The sequence below is a fragment of the Muntiacus reevesi genome, chromosome 3 (assembly GCF_963930625.1).
Source record: "Muntiacus reevesi chromosome 3, mMunRee1.1, whole genome shotgun sequence".
Lineage (NCBI taxonomy): Eukaryota > Metazoa > Chordata > Mammalia > Artiodactyla > Cervidae > Muntiacus > Muntiacus reevesi.
The window spans coordinates 184188421-184205349 of NC_089251.1; the positions used below are offsets into that span (position 1 = coordinate 184188421).

At 40.3% G+C, this 16929-nt stretch overlaps 1 protein-coding gene across 1 annotated transcript in view; it reads left to right on the forward strand.

Moving 5' to 3' along the window:
* MAP3K5 (mitogen-activated protein kinase kinase kinase 5) overlaps positions 1 to 16929 on the forward strand; it is a 213220-nt gene that overhangs the window by 194156 nt on the left and 2135 nt on the right. Inside the window, exons 26-28 of the mRNA XM_065931283.1 lie at positions 7622 to 7865; positions 14354 to 14466; positions 15443 to 15555. Of these exons, the coding sequence (XP_065787355.1) occupies positions 7622 to 7865; positions 14354 to 14466; positions 15443 to 15555 (470 nt within the window). The remainder of the gene's footprint in view (positions 1 to 7621; positions 7866 to 14353; positions 14467 to 15442; positions 15556 to 16929) is intronic.

Consider the following 16929-nt stretch of genomic DNA (forward strand, 5'->3'; position numbering starts at 1 on the left):
CCTCCCCTTGTGTTCTTGTTTTGTTTTTCTTTTTTTCCCTGTGTTCTTGTAAGTTTGCCTTCTCCAGGTCTCAGTTTACGAGATGCCCTCTCAGAGAGTCCTGACCGACCCCCAAAGTCTACAGTAGACCCCGTCTCTCTCTCTGTTTGGAAATGGTTTTCCCATTGGTGACATTTGCCCAGTCAGAAACTACTTTAATTTTCTTGTCTAATGGCTCTTTCCCTTACCAGAGGGTAGCTATGTCTTTTATTCTGTGTCAAACACGTTGTCCAGCATGTTGCCTGGAAATTAACAGACTTCCAATAAATGTTGGTTGAAGCAATCAGTAGATGAGTTTTACCTGGTTATAACAAATTAGGGTGAAAACTTTTGCATCACTTAGAAGAAACCCCAGTGAGGCTTTGAAACAAACGGCTGGCAGTTGGATGTGAACCTGAAGAATGTGAAGCTGATGGAGACCTACTGTGATGCTCTGAGGAAGTCAGCACGCACTTATGTTTAGATGGTTGATCAGGGAGATGAGCTTCAGTGTGGGAAGTGTACCAAAGAGGGGTTATAAACCCAAAAGACATAAGGGGTGGAAGGGAGTAAGTGTGTGTCAGTGAGTAGTATAGGTGTAGGCCATGAGTTACACCATGTGCTGTGTGTGCAAAGTCACTTCAGTTGTGTCTAACTCTTTGTGACTCCACGGACTAACCTGTCAGCCTCCTCTGTCCATGGGATTCTCCAGGCAAGAATACTGGAGTGGATTGCCACGCTCTTCTCCAGGGGATCTTCCTGACTCCGGGATTGAACCTGCGTCTCCTGCCACTCCTGCATTCCAGGCAGCTTCTTTACCGCTAAGCCACTGGGGAAGCCCCAAGCTACACCCAGTAGTAACCTACATTGAGAATGTCTAAATGAGGAGAAGAGAAAGGGATTATACTTTGAAATAGCTCAAATAACATATAAATAATCTGTTAATCTAATTTGTAATAACTTCTTTTAAAATGGATTAGCTAAATGCAATGGACTGTATCCTGGAATAGAAAAAAGAACATCAGGAAAACGAGCATAATCTGAAAGTACTCCAGTTTCCTTAATGCAGCTGATACTATTCCAATGTTAATTTCTTAGTTTTGACCGAGGTACCATAGCTACATAAGATGTACTAGGTGAACTGGGTGCAAGGTATATGGAGTTCTCTGTATTATCTTTACAGTATTTCTGTAAATCTAAAATTCTTCCAAAATATGAAGTTTATAAAGCGCCCTGATTATCATGCTGCAGATGAAACACTTTAAGCTTAGAGTGAGATACAGGGACAATGCAGGGAGGCATGTCTCCTCACGTGAGTGTCCCCGTGACGGGCATTGCTCTAACCCAGCTCGTGTGCAGAGGAAGGCACACTCTCTGAAAACAGTTTGCTAAGCAAAGTTTTCTGTCCTTCCACTGTGAAATTGGTTTCTTTGAGGCCACTAGGGGTCTCTGATGACAACTGAAATGACTCTTTGAAAGCATTTTAAAAAGTGAGCAAAAAAAAAAAACAGGACTTCCCTTGCAGTCCAGTGGTTAGAATTCCACACTTCTACTGCAGGGGGCACGAGTCCAATACCTGGTCAGGAAACTAAGATCCTACAAGCTGCATGGTGCGGCCAAGGGTAATAGTAATAAATAGAAATTTCAGAGAATTACATTAAGAAAGTATTTTTTAATATTCCTTTCAGGATGCAGGAAGACAATATACACTGTACATCAATATGTATATGTTGAAATACATGAACAAGGGCAACCAATTTCAAGCATTTGACAATTCCATTGATTTCCAAATGTCCCTAAAGATTTTGTTATATAATTAAGATTCAAAGAAACTACACTAAAAATGCCTGTCTTTTTAGTCTCTTGATAAAAATTCCTTTTAGATGACAAAATACTGCAATTAACCTACCAAATTTTAAGACTTGCTAAAGAAACCAACAAATTTAAAAGTATACCATCATCAGTACACACATTTCCTAGATGTGTTGCTGAAAGGACCCAGATGCTGGCTTTTAAACATTCTCTAATAAAAGGAATCAGAGCTCCTTGCAGAAATGGTTGATTTCCAGGCCTGCCTGGGGCAGAGGAAATACAAGATGAACCTGTAACTTACTGTGATGGCAAAAAGTAAGGAAGTGCCCCAAAAGGATGGAAGCTGAAGGACTTTCCAAAAGTCTAAGCCAGAACAAATTAAACAAAAAGTCGATAAAAATAATATTGGATTATATGCATAGAGTAAACTAAATAGCCACGAGTCCATACTGATATGAGTAATTGAATAAATATGTATATGGAGGAAAAAGGCCAATTATTTGTCTTAGTAGAATTCCAATTAATACATGTAGAAGGGACGAGGGAAATAGAAAATCACCGTTAGGCAAACACCACAGTAATAATTATTACAGCAAGAACCATTAATAGCTGCTGGGGTAAGCAGGAAAAATAATGCTGAGAAACGAGGTATTTGAATGGTCTCAGGGACTCTCCTGACAAGATATCTACTAACTACAAAGAGAAAACAGTGATGCTTCCTTTACCAAAAGCTCAAGGTAAACATTACTCACATAAGACACTGCAGCATCGGGTACCTCCTGTTATGATGCTCTGAGAAGGACACAGCATCGCCTTTGTGGTATAGGAGCCAAAAAGGCAAGAGTCTCAACCTAATCTTGACAGGACATAAGTGAACCAAAAATGAGGGACACAGTACAAAATAGCTGACCGGGACTCCTCAAAAGTACAGAGGTCTTGGGGGATAGAGAAATACTAGGTTACTGTCACAGATTGGCAAAGACTGAGAGACACATGACAAATAATGTGGTGTGGGATCCTAGATCAGAAAAAGGACATCCTTGGGAAAAGGGTGAAATCAAGTAAGGACTGTAGATTAGGTTGATAGTATTGTATCCATGTGAATTTGCTGGCTTTGTAAGCAGTGTAAGCTGTTACAAATATTTAGGGCAAGCTGATACTGGGTGTACAAGGAACTCTCTGTACTGTTTTTTGCTACTTTTCTGTTATTCTAAAGTTATTTCAAAATGAAAAGGAAAAAATAAGAAAATGTTCCATCTTCTTTCTTCTGAGAAGGAACGCACAGAACAGAGAGTACTGTGTAAACCCCATATGAGTGTCTTTTTTTCCCCCTCAGACTCTTTTCCGCTTATCTTCAAGGATCAGCCTGTGAATTATTGGTAACACTGAGTATCTTTCATTACTCTTCAAGTACAGGCTGGCTGTGGGTGACCAGATGGCAAAAGTCTGAGCATGAGACCGTGTTGGCCCAGCGAAGGCAGAGAGGATGCACGGTGCAGGCACACCTCTGATGGGAGCTCCCGTCGTTTAAGCTGCTAGAGGCCTTGGTGTTACTCCCAGCTGTTAAGCTGAATCAGTCCTATGCCCCATGTCCACATCAATATAAAATGACCTGCACCCCAAACTACATGCAGTGTTTAATGCAGGCATTATACACCGCTCTGACAAGTATTGTGATCCCACCGTGTGTTAGAGAAGCCTGGTCTGGTTATTTTCCTCTGATGAGGCTGCCAGTTGGGGTGGAGTGGGAGTGAGGGGAGGTGGGGATAGCATTGCTGTGTGATCCTGTCTTGTGTTTTGGAAACATGCACTCCCTTGAGTTTCCCACACACGGGCTTAAATGCTGTCCATTCATTCCAGGCTCCCCTGAGTCCCTGCCTTTCCTATGACACTTGGCTCTGTTGGGACAGTTCCCTCTGCTTTCCATTCTCCTCGGGGGGCTCATTTGTCCTTCCTTCTCTTAAGCTTCCCAGGTGGCTCAGACAGTGAAGAATCCACCTGCAATGCAGGAGACCCAGGTTCGATCTCTGGCTTGGGAAGATCCCTTGGAGAAGGGAATGGCTACCTACTCTAGTATTCATGCCTGGAGAACTCCATGGACAGAGGAACCTGGAAGGCTACAGTCCTTCGGGTTGCAAAGGGCTGGACATGACTGAGCAACTAACATTTCACTCCTCTCAAGTACCTCTTCCCCTTTCTCCACTCCAAGGCTTTCCCCTCCTCCAGAACCTGCCTAGGCCCTTCCATCTCCTTGAATCCATCAATGAGTAAACCCCACACTAGGTTTAGTCATTGCAAATATACTTTACTTACCCCTTAGCACTCTTACTGTATGTACCTGTGAATTATATATGTAGCTAGGTATATAACTGAAAGCATCTAAGATATTCAAGCTGAATTCATTTGTACTTGTAATTCCTTGTTATCTTCACATATGCTTTTATGACTCTTGTGTATATTTGCCCTAGTTCTCCTTCAGGTTGTTTCTTTTGGAGGATCAAGACCAGATGCTCTCTCTTATTTGCATGTTTTACAATATCTAATTTGATGATATGTCCTCAGGGAGCCGTCATGAAAGATCAAAATAACAAAGTATTGAATTCACTTATAGTTTTCTACTTTCTTCAAATTATTGAGAAAAACTTTTAGTCATTGGCACATAAGTAAAATGATGACATATGATCCTTTAAAGTGTACAGAGTTAGAGGAATGTAAGGGAACATTTAAATGTAATAATGTAATAATAAGTATTAGAAAGTTTCCCTCTCCTAAAGTGAGATTATATTCAACAAGACAATAAACCTTTAAAATTAGTTTTAAAATTTCAGTTGAGACCATAAGAAAAAAATTTAGAAAATTTAAAAAGGCCTATTCTTGCTTTAATTTAATATAGATCAAATTCTCATATTTTTTTAAAAAAAATATTTATTTGGCAATGCCAGGTCTTAGTTGCACAGCACATGGGATCTAGTTCCCCAACCAGGTATTAAACCCGGGCACCACGCATTGGGAGTGCTGTCTTAGCCACTGGATCACCAGGGAAGTCCTCTTATTTTTAAAGATTTTTTTTCACTATTTTGTTCCCTTTTAAATAATCGTAGTAAGATAACTTCCATTCTGCCAGCACTTTTTATGAAGCTAATATGGCTCAGCCTCTGTATCAGATTTACGTAACTTAAAAACACCTGATTTTGAGTAATACCTACAACTAACACACAGAATGAAGACAAAAGGGCTTCCCTGGTCGCTCAGACAGTAAGGAGTCTGCCCGCAATGCGGGAAACCCAGGTTCTAGATCTGCTGGAGAAGGAAATGGCAACCCACTCCAGTGTTCTTGCCTGGGAAATCCCATGGACAGAAGAGCCTGGCAGGCTACGGTCTATGGTGTCGCAAAGAGTCAAGACAAAACTGAGCGACTAACACAGAGAATACTATAGATGAACTAGGAAATATAATTTTGGAAGGAGAAGGCAATAATGCAGACAGTAGAATAGAGGTGGAGTTTGGCTAACCTTAAGAGGTAAAGGCTAAGGATGTGGAGAGATCAGAACCTTTGTGCACTATTGGTGAGACTATAAAATGGTGCAGCCACTATGGAAAACAATATGTGGCTCCTCAAAAAACTAAAAATCACCATATGTTCTTCTGGGTATATATTCAAAAGAATTGAAAGCAGGATCTCAAATGGATAACTGCACACCCAAGTTCACAGCAGCATTATTCACAACAGCAAAGAAGTAGAAGCAACACAAGTGTTCGTTGACAGATGAATGGATAAACAAAGTGTGGTATATGCAAACAGTGGAGTACTATACAGCCTTCAAAAGGAAGGAAATTCTGACACATGCAACAGCATGCTTGAAATTTAAAGACATTATACCATACACAGGTCAGTAAGGCAAAGACCGAACAGTTCCCTGGAGGACTTGGCAATGAATTGGCCCTTTGGCTGCATTGCTGTAGCAGCGATGTTAGAGTAGTGGGTGGGGTCTTCCATCACTCCCACTGGCGCCCTCGCCCAGCACAGGGGCTCTTAAACTGTGGTTCATGGACTCTCCGAATTGGCTTCTAGGGAGTCAGTGAGTCCTCAAGAAACAGGGAAAATGCTGTCTGAATGTGCTTCTCTTCTGGGGAGAATCCACATGGCTCTCATCAGATTCTTGCTGGGTTCTGTGATCTAATGAAAGCGCCACATGCCCACAGTGAGATATCACCCCAGATGTGTGGGAATGGCTATCATCAAAAAGAATACAAATATCAAATGTTGGCAAGGATGTGGGGGAAAAAGAACCCTCCTACACTGCCAGTGGGAATGTAAACTGTTGCAGCTACTGTAGAAAACCCTATAGAGGTGGCTCAAAAAACTAAAACTATCGTATGACCCAGCAGCTTCACTCCTGGTATATATCAGAAAGAAACAAAAGCACTAATTTGAAAAAATACATTTTTTCCAATGTTCATAGCAGCATTATTTACAGTTGCCAAGTTATGGAAACCACCTAAGTGTCCTTCAACACATAAATGGGTAAAGAAGATGTGGGGTATGTGTGTGTGTGTGTGTGTGTGTGTGTGTGTGTGTGTAAATGTGTGTATGTGATGGAATACTACTCAGCCATAAAAAGGAATGAAATTTTGCTCTTTACAGCAACATGACATGAATGGACTTGAAGAACATTATGCTGAGGTGAAAAAGTCAGACAAGAAAGACAAATACTGTATGATATCATTTATATGTGGAATCTAAAAAAGACAATAAACTAGTGAATATAACACTGATACAGAGAATAGATTAGTGTTTACCAGTGGGGAGAGGGGATGGGAAAGGGGCCATACAGGGTACAGGGAAAATAAGGGTCATTCTAGGATTATATGAAATCATCTGTGTGAAACTTTTGAAAACTGTAAAGAATTATAGAATTTAAAGAATGTTTCTTTGAAAATAAAAGTTTCGTGTATCATAGCATATGGAGCCAAGATCCAATATTTCTGTTACCTGATTTTACTTAAATTATGAATGTAATTCCTTTTGGGGGGGCCATTTTGAGAACCTAATCACAATGTATAATAGTTTTTCCCATCAGAAGGTATCATCCCAATTCTGAAGTGACCGCAGATGAACTCTTGGCTTGCAGTCTGTTTAACCTGGAGACTTGTAACTTTTGCACTTTAAATCTTAGTGGTGAGTCAGTAGGTTAGGGTAGGACACACACTAAAAATTAACCTAATAGTCAAAAAGTCAAAAGCAGATAGGCCTACTAGAGTGAATATAAGAATGTGTGTGAAAAAAAAAAAAAAAAAAAAGAATGTGTGTGTATTTTCAGTACTTGCCCCTCCCACCCCCAGACATTTTGAATATTACAAGCAAAAAGCATTCTGTCTTCTTACTTTTGTTTATACAATCTCTCTATATCTCACTTTCCTCATTTCTAAATGAGTTAATAGTTGACAGAATCAAAACTATGAATTTCAATTGTATAAACAAATTTTCATATTCTTAACAGGTTTTTACACAATTGCCTATCTGATTTTAACAGATTTCCCACGTATCTTATGTGCTGTGTGAACATTTCTCTTCTGTTTGAGTTAGATCATTCTGAGTTTACATATCTTATGAATTTTGCAAATTTACTGGAAGAACAAATCTGAAATAATGTGCAGAAATCCATCCTCACTTTTGGAAAAGCAGTTGGGAATACATCTCTTATTGATAGCAGGGGAGATGACATGTCTTAAGAAATTAAGGCAGTCATTCTTATTTCATTAAGATTGTTGTTGATCATATGCTTAACAGAACTGAGGCCACATTTCAGCCTTGCATCTGAGAGTGATACTGCGGATCAAGAAGACTTGGATGCAGAAGGTGACCATGATGAACGGCCTTCAAATCAAACTGTCCGAAGACCTCATGCAGTCCTTGAAGATGCGGTGGCCACCTCAGGGGTGAGCACGCTCAGTTCTACTGTATCCCATGACTCCCAGAGTGCTCACCGATCGCTGAATGTACAACTTGGAAGGATGAAAATAGAAACAAATCGGTAAGGCCTATTCCAATGTGGTCGGGTTTCTTTTTTCTTTCTTTTATATAAGTGCATGTGTTTGGGGTCTACTTTAAAGATTGGCCCACAGAATATACGTAAGGTAATTCCTTTTTCCCATTCATATAACCTTGATTTAATTCTTTATTAAAATGAGAAATTTATTTTAGCCTCTTTAGTCAAATAGGTTTTCTGCTTCTCCCAATTCAGTCCTTCAGCATCTCTTCTTTGATCACTGCACTAAGATTTTCAGAATAACTTAGTTGTAACCTCACAGACTGTTTGGGATACAGGCTCAGAGCATCATGTACCATCCAGTAGATAGCTGAAAGACAAGCAGAGAGTCTGTGATCTTGAGACCCATGACTTAGAATATCAGGTTCTTTCAGGAGAGTAAGAGCTCTGTTCTTAAGGAGATAAAACTAATGGTTCAAAAGTTTTTCATTTTAGAACCTTGAAATGATGATCCATTGACCACATTTATGATTTTAATATGCTGTATCATATCTGGAGTTTAATTTTTCTTTGTGAATTTGATAGCACAGAACTCACATGATCAGGTTATTAAGGGAACAGGAAATATGTCCCTGTGCTTCACAAGATGTTGACACAGTTCAAGGTCTGAATCTTTATGATTTACAGCTTCCTGTGCTGGTTACCGTTGACATGTGGGCAACTGACTTTATGACTTTGGGTTGACAGGGAAGACTTTTTTATTATTTATATTTTTGGAGTGAATCAATAAACATTGCTCAAATATTTAGAAACCTTAGTTGAAAATCCAAGTTATTCACCGGGGAGATAAAAATATTTTCTTTCTAGTCATAAGTTTGGGTTCTTAATAAGCTTGAATACCAAGCTTGTATGAGTAGTACCAACCAACCTCATCCTATATTTAGAAACTTGAATTTTAGTTGCACGATTCAGTAAATCCATACTTAGCTTCTACAGTTTACATACAGAAGTCTTTCTGAATAAAGGGAAAGTGGCTTTCTTGTTTCTGTATCCTGGATTAAAAAAAAAAAATACTGATTTATTTATTTGGCAACATCAGGTCTCAGTTGCTGCATATGGGATCTTTGTTGGGTCACACGGGATCTCTCGTTGCAATGCACGGCCTCAGTAGTTGTGTGCAGACTCTCTAGCTTAGTAGCCCCACTATATGTGGGGTCTTAGTTCCCTCACCAGGGATTGAACCCATGTCCCCTGCATTGCAAGCAGATTCTTAACCACTGGGCCAACAGTGAAGTTTGCTTATCCCTGTCTTGTCCTCTGAAACCCACCTCTTTACTTCCCACCTCTGTTACTTAGTGAGAAAGAATTGGAGTCTTTCCTAAGACTTCATTTAAATCTTCATGTCCTTCATTTCCTCCTCTTCTCAAGCAATATGGGCTTCCCTGATAGCTCAGTTGGTAAAGAATCCACCTGCAATGCAGGAGACCCTGGTTCAATTCCTGGGTCGGGAAGATCCACTGAGAAGGGATAGGCTGCCCACTCCAATATTCTTGCGCTTCCCTGGTGGCTCAGCTGGTAAAGAATCCACCTGCAATGTGGGAGACCTGGGTTCAATCCCTGGGTTGGGAAGATCCCCTGGAGAAGGGAAAGGCTACTCACTCCAGCATTCTGGCCTGGAGAATACCATGGACTGCAAAGAGTCGGACATGACTGAGCAGCTTTCAGTTTCACTTAAGCAATAGTCCCATTATGACTCTCCATAGAGCATAGAGCAGCTGTTGACTTTAGTCACTTCTCTTTAGTTTACTCTCTGGCACCCAGTCCTGAATGGAGTTGTGTTTTCATACCCTTCTCTGATTTCTGGAGGAGGGGCGTGCACTCAGGACTGTTTAGGTCCCACCACCCACCCGGCCCTGCCCACGGCTGCCAGACAGTAAAGCTGCTTTATTTACCAGTGAGCCGGTACATTTGCTCCTCTGGCTCCTGAAGCTTCTGTGTACCTACCCTGGCTTATGTCAACAGAACATGCCTCTCCCAAGTGCAGCGCCTTCCTCCTCTCCTCAGCTCATCTGCATTACCCTGACTCACCACCCCCGCGGTCCCCACCACCTGTCCACCATGCTTGCTCCACCCGTAGGCCCTGGGCGCTGCCCTTCCCCGGCTGCTTTTTTGGCATCTCTTTTCTGAGGGTACCAGACAGCTGAGGGCCTGCTCCCCCCCATGAATGACCATGTCTTTATTACGTTAGGATGCTGCTGCAGTTCTTACGAAGCCCACTCACTTATGTTTTCTATGCATTTACACTCACGTGTGTGAAATCTCTGTGGTTACTGGCCTCCTTTTTTTCTTTTTCTAGTAGAATCTCCCACAGCTCCTCCAGCCCTAGAAAAGTGAGATAAGGTACAACGTTCACTTCACATAGGGATCTAAAGAAAGGGCGTCTGTGTTAGGACCGGTGTCGGCGAGGGGCTGGTCATGTCTACAACCGTTCCTTGTAATTTTCAGTTGAATATTACTTGATATACAGATGTGCATATATTGCAAAATAAACTTGAGGAAATGTTAATGTGTTTTTAGGAAAGGGTGTAATCCTCAGATTAGAAATCGTAAGCTTATATTTAGGATAATCACTGATGAATATCTATCCAGCTCTTGATTATTAGATCATCAATAATATTAAATAGCACAAAGTAACAAAATAGCTTTGGGAAGCATGTTTTACTTAAATATAAAGTATATGCTTACCTAAAATGTTCTGAAAATAATTCCCTTCACATAAGGAACTGGGACAAAAATGCAGAGGTAGTTAAAATCTAACTCAGGAGGAGCTGACTGATTATCTGATTTCCCTTTCCTGCAATTCTGGAATTACCCACCAACCCAGCTCCCCACCCTCACCTATTTGAGTTAAAAAATTGACCTCATGGCTGATCCTTGCCAAATTTGTCTGGCACAGAGAGGCAGTCAATTGCCTTGGTTTCAAAGGATTTCCCTACTAACAGAAGACAAAGTAAAAACAAAACTGATGGACTGGATATGCCCTAAAAATAATTTTGAGGACTGGATTTGGGACAAATGAGGTGGCCTGTCAGTACTTTGCTTCCAGCATTAAGTTCTGGCTTTAGGATTAAAAGGAAATACATAGTCTAAATGTATGCATGCTAAGTCATGTCCAACTCTCTGTGACCCTATGGACCATAGCCCGCCAGGCTCCTCTCACTGTCCATGGAATTCTCCAGGCAAGAATATTGGAGTGGGTTGCCATGCCCTCTTCCAGGGGATCTTTCTGACCCACGGTCTCCTGCGGCTCCTGCATTGCAGGCAGACTCTTTATGGCTGAGCCACCAGGGAAGCCCATAATCTAGATAGATGTAGTTAAATTCTAGAAAATTTCACTGTGTGCTCTTTGAGAAAAACAGTTAAGAATATACTATCGCTATTCATACTGTAAATCAGTATGAAACACAAAAATATATGCCAGACCAAAAATTGTCAAATTAAAAGTTCATACTGAGCTTGCTGAAACTTTCTCTGACTACCATTTGTGTTGGAGTAGGTAAGTCTCCCTTAATCCCCTCCTTCCTTCCTTCTTTCATTTCCTACTGCTTAATCCATTTAAGTGTGTGCTGTTTACTCCACAAGCTGTCTTCCTGTAACCACTGTCTCTGTCTCCCATTGTTTTCTTTTTGTCTCACCTACTCACCTACTTTGCCAACAAAGGTCCATCTAGTCCTATGGTTTTTCCAGTAGTCATGTATGGATGTGAAAGTTGGACTATAAAAAAAGCTGAATGCTAAATAATTGATGTTTTTGAACTGTGGTGTTGGAGGAGAAAGGAAATCAGTCCTGAATATTCATTGGAAGGACTGATGCTGAAGCTGAAACTCTAATACTTTGGCCACCTGATTCGAAGAGCTGACTCACTGGAAAATACCCTGATGCTGGGAAAGATTGAAGGCGGGTGGAGAAGAGGACAACAGAGGATGAGATGGTTGGATGGCATCACCAACTCAATGGACATGAGTTTGAGTAAACTCCTGGAGTTGGTGATGGACAGGGAGGCCTGGTGTGCTGCACTCCATGGGGTCACAGAGTCGGACACGACTGAGCGACTGAACTGAATTGAACTGAACTCTACTACAACCCTTTTTTCTACCTGATAGCCTCACATGTCTCTGTCCTGTGGGAAAGGGGTGGAACCTGGGGTCAGGGAGACAAACCCTCGTGAACCCTGGGAGGCCTCTTGTCCGGGGCCTGAGGCTGCAGCAGAGAGCAGACAGCCCTTCTTAAAGGCCAGATTCTGTGCTTGGCATTCTACCTATGCTGATTCTCATCAATGATTACAGTCATTCTCTCAGGAAGGTCTACTCTTCCTTTTTACAAATGAGAAAACGGAAGCCCAGAGGCATTCAGTCATTTGTCAAGCTTAACACAGAAAGTTTATGGCTGAACCAGGATACAAGCCCAGGGTTGTCGTCAGTTGGGCTGTGCTGCCTTCAGACCATGTCAGCTGAAACAAAAACAGACTTTTGGAATGGAATCTGGTCCTGAGTTAAATCTATCAATACTCAGAAAGTAAAACAAGTAGAGCTTGTTAAGAGTCATGAAACAATGTACCTTGATGATCTTATACATAATTATATTTGTTGCTCGGTCACTCAGTCATGTCCTACTCTTTGCAACCCCATGGATTGCAGCACGCCAGGCTTCCCTGTCCTTCACCATCTCCTGGAGCTTGCTCAAACTCATGTCCATTGAGTCAGTGATGCCATCCAGCCATCTCATCCTCTGTCATCCCCTTCTCCTCCCACCTTCAATTATTCCCAGCATCAGAGTATTTTCAAATGAGTCAGCTCTTCGCATCAGGTGTCCAAAGTATTGGAGCTTCAGCTTCAGGATCAGTCCTTCCAATGAATATTCAGGGTTGATTTCCTTTAGGATTGACTGGCTTGATTTCCATGCAGTCCAAGGGATGCTCAAGAGTCACCACAGTTCAAAAGCATCAGTTCTTTGGTGCTCAGCCTTCTTTATGGCCCAACTCTCACATCCATACATGACTCCTGCAAAAACCATAGCTTCAACTATATGGATTCTTTTAGTGGCTCAGACGGTAAAGTCTGTCTGCAATGCAGGAGACCCGAGTTCAATCCCTGGGTCAGGAAGATCTCCTAGAGAAGGAAATGGCAACCCACTCCAGTATTCTTGCCTAGTGAATCCCATGGACAGGGGAGCCTGGCGGGCTACAGTCCATGGGGTCACAAAGAATCGGACACGACTGATCAACTTCACTTTCACTTTGTGAGCAAAGTAATGTCTCTGCTTTTTAATATGCTGTCTAGATTTGTCAAGTTTTTCTTCCAAGGAGCAAGCATCTTTTAATTTCATGGCTGCAGTTACTATCTGCAGTGATTTTTGGAGCCCAAGAAAATAGTTTGTCACTGTTTCCATTGTTTCCCCATCTATCTTAAAGTATTACAATTCTGAATTCGTTACTCAGATAGTTTTCTAAAAACTCAGAACATCTCTCTTCACAACTTGGAGTATTTTCCCAGTAGTGGGAATGGTGAATGGGTTACCACTTGGCTGTCAGCTGTGCAATGAACATTTCATGGGTAAGAACCATGTAAAAGAATACTTCTCCTTATTTCTTTCGAGAATGTATCAGATACCAACGGGGAACTGAATGTACCAGGAACACAGCTGTCCTTTTATTCAGTTCATTGCTCCCCTTAGAAGGCAGAAAAAAATAACAGTAACAAACATAACAACCCAAGCAATCTTCATTAACATTTACTGGGGACTGATTATGTGCCAGGTACTGTTGGTGACCTCCCCTGTAGTTGTGAAGTCAAAGTGTTAGTTGCTTAGTCACATCCGATGCTTTGCGACCCCATGGACCGTAACCCACCAGGCTCCTCCATCCATGGGATTCTCCAGGCAAGTATACTGGAGTGGGTTGCCATTCTCTTCTGCAGGGGATCTTCCTGACCCAGGGATCAAACCCGGGTCTCCTGCATTGCAGGTGGATTCTTTACTGTCTGAACCACCAGGGAAGAGTTAGTTACTTCTCAAATTTTCATAGTTTAAAAGAGAGAGAGTACCTTTGTTCTTTGCATTCATTGCCTATTGTATTACTCATGTTGACCAACTTTTTTTGATGAGGGGCTCTGCAGGTAAACGCCATATATAAATCTGTTTGCCATTATGGTCATTAAAGAAAACAGAACAACATCTCTGAAGAGCCTGTCAGCCAATTAGGGGTACAAGTTTTAAATTCTTGTCTGGAAACACACTTTCTAGAGCTTTGCTACTCAACTTGGATGTCTGTGGATCTGGGAGCTTATTACCTATGCAGAAACTCAGAGCTCCCAACCCACCCCTGCGCCCCAGCCAGCTGCTGGATCAGAATCTGCATTTCAATAAAACCCCAGGATGTCTGTGTTCATTTTAGCTTGAGAACCCTTGTCTAGAAGGTCATTCTGTGGCTGCTCCCGCTTCATTATCCTGTCAACCAATATAATTTCCTTCTGCAGATTACTGGAAGAATTGGTTCAGAAAGAGAAAGAATTACAAGCACTCCTTCATCAAGCTATTGAAGAGAAAGACCAAGAAATTAAACACCTGAAACTTAAGTCCCAGCCAATAGGTGAATAGCAGAAAATTTTAAAGTAATACCGTTCAAACAGACTGCCACAGAAAACTAGAAAGCCAACAGGCAAACTTTATGTCATGGCTTATTCAGCATCTGTCGCTTGTACCACAACTACAAGCAGAGATTGCTGTACAAAAATATCCAATTCTTAATTGTAGCAAACTATTATTTCTTACAAGCACAGTAAAAATGATTCATAATTATCTTTTCCTGAGATTATATATTATTGAGGTAAATAGGGCTCTCCACTTTTTTGTCTTTATTTCTTTTTAAGGATTTCACAGAGAAATTACTAGAATGATATAATACTATTTTTGTCATTTTACATTTGTATTCTATGTGTTCTAGTGTTTTATAATTTGATAAGGCTTAAGTGGAATAAAGATAAAGCAATAGCAAGTCATAAGTTGAATATACTTTAATAAAATGTTTTGTCAGTTATATCTCAGTTTTTTTATTTTTTTAAGTCATAGATTGGAACTTTAAAGAAATCTATTCTGTGAGAAATTGGGGATGAAAGATAATCTTTAGGCAATCTTATTTAGACCATTTAGAGGAAAATAAGTCATTATTTTTTGTTCAGATATATGGTTCTTCCATATTATTGCAAATAGGGGAAATAGAGATTATTATAATTATATGGTTCTCTGCTAATTATACTCATTTTTGTTGCCTGAAAAACACAGTATGATTTTGATGCATCATTTTATTCTAACAAGCTATAAACTTGATACGAAACTACAAGGTGGAAGTACCATTAATTATTGTTAGTGACTCTCCATTTACTAGTATATTAAGCAGCCTTAAAGAGTTTGATTTACACTCTCTTGTAGACTGCCAATCTCAATGGTTTCTATTAATTATACTGTGATGGAGAAAAGTCTGTTAAAGTATCAGTAAATGTTGACTATCAAATGACCTCTGAAGCTAAGAATGTCCCTCCTTACCCCCCACCCCAATTCTGTTCTAGATATTCCCGGGTTGCCTCTGAGTCACTCCAATTCCCCTGGCACAACCAGTGAAGATTCTGCACTTAGTGACTGGCTGAGAGAGAATGGAGCCGATGAAGACACTATAAGTCGGGTAAAGAAAATGTTCTACGAGACAAACGTTTTTTCACTTCTTTCCTAATGCTGAGAGCCTCCTGTGTGCCAGGCACGGGGGATACACTGGTGAGAAACTCTGACCCAGCCCTGGCCTCCTGAGGCTCACAGACTAGGGTAGGCAGACCATAACCAAAGAATTCCACGTGTACAAATGTAATTATGTCCTTGTCAAGTCTGTAAAGGAAAGGTTATCAGGTGTTAGGAGACGGAGGGAGGGAGAAGTTGGGGAAGGTTCTTGGAAAAGATGATTGGCGAGCTGGAGTCTAGAGGAATACTTAGGAATAAACTGTATGTCTGTTCTGGGATGGGGGAAAGGCAAAAAGGGAAAACCATTCGGGGCAGAGGACAGAGACAGTGAAGCAGACAAAAGCTCTGTGGTCCAGAACCCGTAAGGATTTTTATGCTGTTTAATTGAAAATAAAGAAGAATAGGAAAAATCAAGACAAGAACTAAAAGGAAAAAGTTCTTCTGCTTCTCATTCTTTCTCTTGTTTCTTTAACTCTTAAATTCTCCTGTGACATTCTTAGACTCTACTGGGCAGCAGCTATTTATTGCTACTTAATAAAATAGACAAGTTAGTGAACTTATATCAGAAACACTTTCTATACAAACTATATTATATAGGGAACTTTTGTAGTTAGCATGAATAGATTTCTTTATGTTGTAAGATCACATATATGTGCAGTAAGAGGTTATATTTTTATTATTTTATAGAAATAATAGTTTATATAAATAGGAAATATATTATTTATTTTAATACAATATTATGTTGATTTCAATTTTATATTTAAATTTTTTCAATGACTAAGAAAAAAGATGAATTTTTCTTGACTTGATAATTTATTCGATTGCTTAATAAAATTTAAGAGTCTCCTTAGAAATCTGCAAGCAAATTACAAAAATTTAAAGGATTTTCTCACCTATGGGAAAAATTTATCCAATCAAATGTTCCAAAATATTTTCCCCTCTAACTTAGACTCAAAAACTAAGGAGTAGTCATTGATGACCCACTAAATCACTGACCTTTTTGAAAGATTTAAAATTAAAAGCTTCACTTAAATTCAGGACTCTGATTTTGTAGTAAGTATCAGAAAGTTTTCCGAAATTAAGTGTAAATAACACATTTTACCCACTGGGAAAAAATAAAGTTACAAAGCACTACACCTTTTAAATACAAACATTATCTTATAAGCAGCAGATGTAATTACAAGCAAGTCTTTTCTATTCATCAGAAGACCAATCAGAAGTACTGTGTTACTTATCATCTTTCTGCTCCTAGCAGTCGTATGGATGTAATTCTTTGTAATTATTTTGTAATAGGGGAGACTTTTTCCTAATAATTCCAAAGGAT